Source organism: Olea europaea, chromosome 11, assembly GCF_002742605.1.
Source record: "Olea europaea var. sylvestris chromosome 11, O_europaea_v1, whole genome shotgun sequence".
In the NCBI taxonomy this organism is placed as follows: Eukaryota; Viridiplantae; Streptophyta; class Magnoliopsida; order Lamiales; family Oleaceae; genus Olea; species Olea europaea.
The window spans coordinates 9,475,330-9,481,258 of record NC_036247.1 but is presented as its reverse complement, the minus strand read 5'-3'; the positions used below and the strand labels follow the sequence as shown (position 1 = coordinate 9,481,258).

General features: G+C 35.6%; 1 protein-coding gene across 1 annotated transcript; it reads right to left on the bottom strand.

Annotated features, from left to right (window-relative positions):
• Positions 1-798: 798 nt before the first annotated feature.
• Positions 799-5,569, bottom strand: LOC111404434 (protein DEFECTIVE IN EXINE FORMATION 1-like). Its single transcript, XM_023033244.1, has 11 exons — positions 5,200-5,569; positions 4,803-4,913; positions 4,372-4,468; positions 3,718-4,248; positions 3,504-3,574; positions 2,997-3,253; positions 2,384-2,565; positions 2,010-2,293; positions 1,800-1,917; positions 1,532-1,714; positions 799-1,428 (listed from the first exon to the last, which is right to left on the bottom strand). Exons 1-11 carry the CDS (start codon positions 5,349-5,351, stop codon positions 1,111-1,113), a joined length of 2,304 nt encoding a protein of 767 aa, XP_022889012.1. The 5' UTR covers positions 5,352-5,569; the 3' UTR covers positions 799-1,110.
• Positions 5,570-5,929: the final 360 nt, after the last annotated feature.

The window sequence follows — 5,929 nt, the reverse complement described above, 5'->3', positions numbered from 1 at the left end:
AAAATGAGTATGAGAAAAAAGAATTTTGAAAGAAAGGTTGGCAAACTGGGTCTTAACAAGTTGATTAGAAGTAATTTTAAGCATGCATTTCTTGAAGCTCTCGCTTCTCATTTTTACCAACTCTTAACACAAAAACCTACCTCGTTCAGATTTTTCTCAGCCTAATTGTGCCTCTTTCTGCCGAACATGGTCGGAACTGCTCTTTCTTGTGACTCGTACAGGTTACTATGAATTTCTTCAAAAAGAATTAATAAGTGGAATAACTGGTAGCATGCTCGGCAGGCAGATAGAACAGTAATGAGCAGTATTGACGAAGAAAAAATGAAAATCTTATTGACAGTAGTGTAAATTATCGTGCAGGTAAACTTAGTTTCCATCGGGAGCCTATTTCAAGGGAATGAGGTAAACAATGCCATCACACTTTTTCGTCGATGGTGTTATATTTGTTCTACAATAGAGGAAGGAACATTGAAAGATGTAAAAACTATCAAATCTTGTTGAACTATCTTATCTAAAAGTTTAAAAGGTTTGACACGATAAATAGACTTAAAATCATGACTTTAACGATTCTTCATTGATACAAAGAACAGTGTAAATGTGGAGAATCACCACCAAGTTTCTTAGAAATATGAAAGTTATTTAGTTATAAGCAAACTTTTTAAGCTTGGCCAAACATGCACCAATAAAATATTTGGTACAGGTTAAATCGCACGACGAAATATAAGATTAAGAAGACCCAAAAAGGATATAACAGAATGCAGAGGGAGAAAAAAGAAAAGAAAAAAAGAATGACCAGAAAATCCGCTAAAATCAAATTTAGTGTAGGGTCAAAAATCTAATTTTCTGTATAAATCTCGCAAAGGAAAGAATTCAATTACATCAAATAAAACCTTTCCTTAATCAGCTCCAATTACAACATATGCCTTGCATTTCCAAACACAAATCTCTCGTCTCAGGCACAGGCTCCGTAGCAGAGATGAGACGTTGAAGATTTATCAGAGACTAAATTTGATCTAATTAGGTTTTTCAGCACAAGGGTTCTGAAGATGGCAACCCTCAACTGCTGTGTAATGCCTAATATGCACGTCAGATTTCATTGGCTGCTCAATATCACAAGTCAGTGTTTCGAGAAAATGATGGCAGAGGCATGGTGTCTTGTGGGCGCAGGATGACAAGAATGCCAAACATTCCGAGCATTGGAAGGACAAGAAGCCATTTTAACAGCTTGTAGTAATACATATGAAAGGTAAGGGAGAAATCGTCTGAAAAATAGAGTCCATTCTTGTCAATCATCTCTACTAGTACAGTCCCCGCAGTCCTAACTCCTACAGTTGGAAGTTTAATGCGATGTATTCCAGAACGATCAAAGACTTGATTTTGCTTAATCGTTCTCTCTCCTTGGTAATTGCCAGGAACCAACAAACTTATCTATGTTTACATTAAGACAGAAGATAATATTAGCAAATGGTAAATAAGTTTTCCCTTTTTTTCCTAGATATGCAAAGAATCAAAGCCAGAAGAAGCTTCATACCGTGACATTATAAGGTGCTTGGGAGCCAGATGGAAACCTGTATCTGTCTACAATTTCTACTTCGACCCAAAAACTCTTGCCTTCTTCATCACGAAAAGTTCTTGATAATGGTGTAACATAGATTCCTTCGCGGCCATAGCGATGTGCAACATTGTTTCTTACCTGATTCGATGATCTCCAAGCCTGGAAATCCATAATCAAGATGCATTAATAATTATATGTCAAGTTGCGAATAAATAAAAGCAGATTTAATTCATTCATATCCTGCCTTGAGTGGATGATGTGGAGAAGGTGTTGAAAAACAGAAGACATTGCCATTCATGGTTGTCACTATAAGATCAAGATCATCTCCACCGTCGACATTGTCGGCCAAAACCATGCTATATCTGTCATTAAAGAAGATGTAATATATTTGTGAAGTAAGAAGGTAGTGGTTATAAGAATGACTATTGGTTACATGAACTTTAAATTATCTTACGATGTTTCTCCAATATCCACAACATCGGCACATGATGTGGGCCCGTCTATTAGGTATAAGTAACCATCAAATGATGTAGTAACAATGGTTAGTCCCTTCTTTTTTTCCCCGCGTTTGTTCAAGTTGACCAGAAGAACTTGATTCATCACTCTACCATGAGTTCTATATGGATAGGGTCGTACAGTTGACCCATCCTTGCCACTCAGAACGTATATGTTTCCAGATATTGTTGGAACGACAACATCAGTATGACCATCCCCATCCACGTCACCTATCGTGGCACCCTGAGAAAAAATAATAATTCTCCTGTCATACACAAACATTATATCTAGTTTGAATTTACCGTATTTAGGAGTCAAGAAATTGTGACTTGCCTGTGGAACAAGGCTCTTAACATGTGCTTCCCAAATTTCTTTTCCTTGTGAAGTCCAAGCCGCAACATTTCCATGTGTATCAGTAGTCACCAATTCAATTTTGCCATCATCATTGATATCGGCTGCAACTACTGCCCCTTGAATTTCAGCCATTTCAAGTGGAAATTTCTCTCTCACTTTGCCTGAATCAGTATAAGCTACAGTAAGGCTAATAAAAAAGCCAATAAGAGATGCAAACTAGAAGGTTAAAAGTTAAAAAATACAAGAATGTGTCTCAATATGATCTGGAGAGAATAAGCACCTGTTTGATGGCCAATATTTAGCAAAAACAAAGCTTTGAATAGTGAATGTTTGGAAAATATGCGGTTAAAAGGTAGGTAAATGGACTTTGTAGACACTCATAAATTCAACAACGAAATAATGGTCTCAGATTTTTTATGTGTGCCACTGTTCATATTTTTCCACACCCAAAACACAAAAAATGATGATGATGATGATAAAAACAACAAAAAAATAACAAATAGAGATAGTATAGTCCAATTGTAAAATTGTTGTAAAACCAATTTCTTGCAAGTTTATGGAAATCTTCAAATACATGGAACAGAACACGCACCCTTGTGGTCCAATACGTAGAACAAACCATAAGAAGTTCCAACCAGGATGTCCAAATTCCCATCACCATCCAAATCAACAACTGTTGGAGATGAATATATGTAGGCACGGAAATTTCCAGAATCTGTACTCAGATCCAGCTGTGCAGTCCATTTAACTTGCTTTGTCTCAAGATTGAAAACAACAATGCCACCAGCAACGTATTTTCCAATCTCAATGCCACCAAGTTCCTTCAAATGCTCTGGATTATCATAATACCTATGAACCTACAATAATCAGCTGAATGGCATGCAGACCACTTCTAGTAGATTCCAATCAGTGAAAGAGATAAAACATAATGCAAGATGCTAGAGTTTTTTCTTCTTTATTTCCTCAGTATTAAAAAGAAGCCGCAACATCCACACAGATAATATATTTAAAGAACTGATGAAATGTTTCTAAAATAAAAAATAAAATGAAAGTTGTAGGATTGAAGTTTTAGCACATTGTATTGAAGTAAGAAACTCACTCAGGGTCAAAGAAGTAGGAAACTCCAACAATCATCTCTGACACCCCATCATTGTCTATGTCTGCTATTACCTGAAAAGAAGTTTAAAAGATATCAAATTTGGTAATAAAACACATTAAGAAACCTTATACTGGAGGTCTCAAAGGCAGGAAAGAGGAATGCTTACAACCCCTATAAGCAAGGAAGCAGAAGCTACATATGCTAATATACTTACAGGAGTGCACAAAACATGTGCATCTATATGCACAAAATCTTCCAATTTCTCATGTTGTGCTTCAGTCCATTCCTCATCTCCCCAGAAGGTTTCATTAACATAATCATCATAATCATAGTTATACTCATCAGCCAACTCTTCACTATCCCGGAATAACTCAAATGAAGAATCAGCATCCGCTTCCAAGCCTCCATCATTTTCGACAGTAGCAGCATGAACATCCTCAGCGTCATTACCTTTGGATCCAGATTCAGAAACACTTTCTTCAAGAAGCCTTCTCCTTGTGTTTGAATTAGAAGATGTATTGCTACTAATGTTATGTGGCATACTGATTTCAGCATTTGCTTGACTAACATCCTTTTTTCCTGGATCCTCTAGATTAGATGCATTCTGTACATCACGTTGAATTTCGGTTGTGGAAACTGTTTTATTAGATGCATCATTACGAACTTCAGGTGCAGGATTCGATGTGTTCAATGAATTGTGAACTTCTGGTGTAGGATTCGATGCGTTTAATGAATTGTGAGCTTCCTATGAAACAATGTGATTAACAAATTAGTCCTCCATAGTCAATAAGAAAAATTTAAACAAGTATTTACTTATCCAAGTGAATCTGAGAAATATATCTCTATCTAAGCTTCATTTCAACTCTACAAGCAAAGGTGTACCTGGCACTTTATCTCCATCAGCACCTTCTAGGACTTCCAAGTAATGCACGAAAGAGGGAACTACTACCTCAAGCTTTCCATCACTTGAGCATAAATAGGAAAGTTCTTAATCAGAACACATTGGAGTTAAAGATAACAAAACAACGGCAATGATAAGTAAATATAAATATTGACCAATACAGTTATTGAAGAAAAGTTTATCAAATCTCAATCAATAGGAAATAACAACTCTTGTTGGAAGAGGAGACTTGTTAATACAAAGTTTACTTCGTATTCGACATGTATTTTTTCTTAGCTGATTAAGTTTCACATTACATATTCTTTACAAAAACATGAAAGTTACAAAAAAGGGAAATAGAACGAAATAAAAGCAGTTCTATCTACAAAAACCATAAAGCAGACAGCTTTTCCTTTTACCTGTTGATATCAGCAATCAACGGCGATGCATATATGCTAGAACTCACTTCAGTCTGCCATCTTAATTCCAAATGCCGAGGGCATTGAGTTTTCAACAGCTCATCCTCATCACTAAGCACACCCAAACCATAAAATCATAAAACATTTTAACAAATAACACAGCTCACAATTTCCCCATTTATTAAACCTATAAAAGATGCACGTAGAAATATTATAGTACTATTCATCAGTTGTTTACCAAGACACACTTTCATCCATTCATAATGAATTTTCGATTTTTATATAATAAAACATTCATTCAAATAAACATAACCACTAATGTGTCATAAACAATAGTGTCAATGAATCAAACAATAATTATGCAAATAGTTTTCAAATCTAAATAAATTATACGTACAAATTGGGATAACCAAGAGCATCATCGGTTGCCTCACGCTCGCGAAACTTGTTCTTCTTCTGTTCCTCCGATTGCGAGACGCCATAATTGAAACCTAAAGACAATAAATTTAAAACGAAAAAAGAGAGAAATAGAAATCTCCAAGTTTTCATGAACGATAACTTGTTTTGCCTATGCTTGCCCCCAAAAAGGTGAAAATAAAATTTAGAAAATGACCCAGTACTATAGGGTCAAACCCCTAGTAAATGGTTCTAAGGATCTAAGCTAAAGCAAAGAGGAGGTAGAAAACTTTGGAGCTGATTTCTTGTTCTATTTTTGGGTCTGCAGGAGAGCTGAATACACGACTGAGGTTTTTTTTCGTTTTCTTTTGGTCAGTCGCAATATTTATATTCGTGTCCTCCAAGTCCTGCATATTTATATGAATTATTCTTTTTGTACGAAAACCCAGGTTGATAATGTACTCACAGGAGGGGAAATTCATGATTTTTTTTATTTAGCGTGAGCCTTCTCACATGTGTCTAATTGTCAACCTGATTGTACACATAGCACAATTGTATTTATAATGGTACCATCCATGCATGTTACATAGTAGATCTGTCAATTTTCTATCCGCCTTCTATGTGTTCTAGACTTTGCCCCTGTTTGACAGTAATTTCAAAAAATTAATTTTTTGATCGTTATTTTACTATTTCAACAATTATTTTTGGCTTCTACACTCGTCAATAGAATT

What these genes read in the sequence shown, in the direction of transcription:
- LOC111404434 (XM_023033244.1), bottom strand. Translation starts at nt 5,351, where the DNA reads ATGAAAACTTGGAGATTTCTATTTCTCTCTTTTTTCGTTTTAAATTTA. An exon ending in CACATGTTTTGTGCACTCCT is followed by an intron (nt 3,575 to 3,717) that starts GTAAGTATATTA and finishes ACTTCTTTTCAG; the next exon opens with GTAATAGCAGACATAGACAA. An exon ending in TTAAGAGCCTTGTTCCACAG is followed by an intron (nt 2,294 to 2,383) that starts GCAAGTCACAAT and finishes ATTTTTTCTCAG; the next exon opens with GGTGCCACGATAGGTGACGT.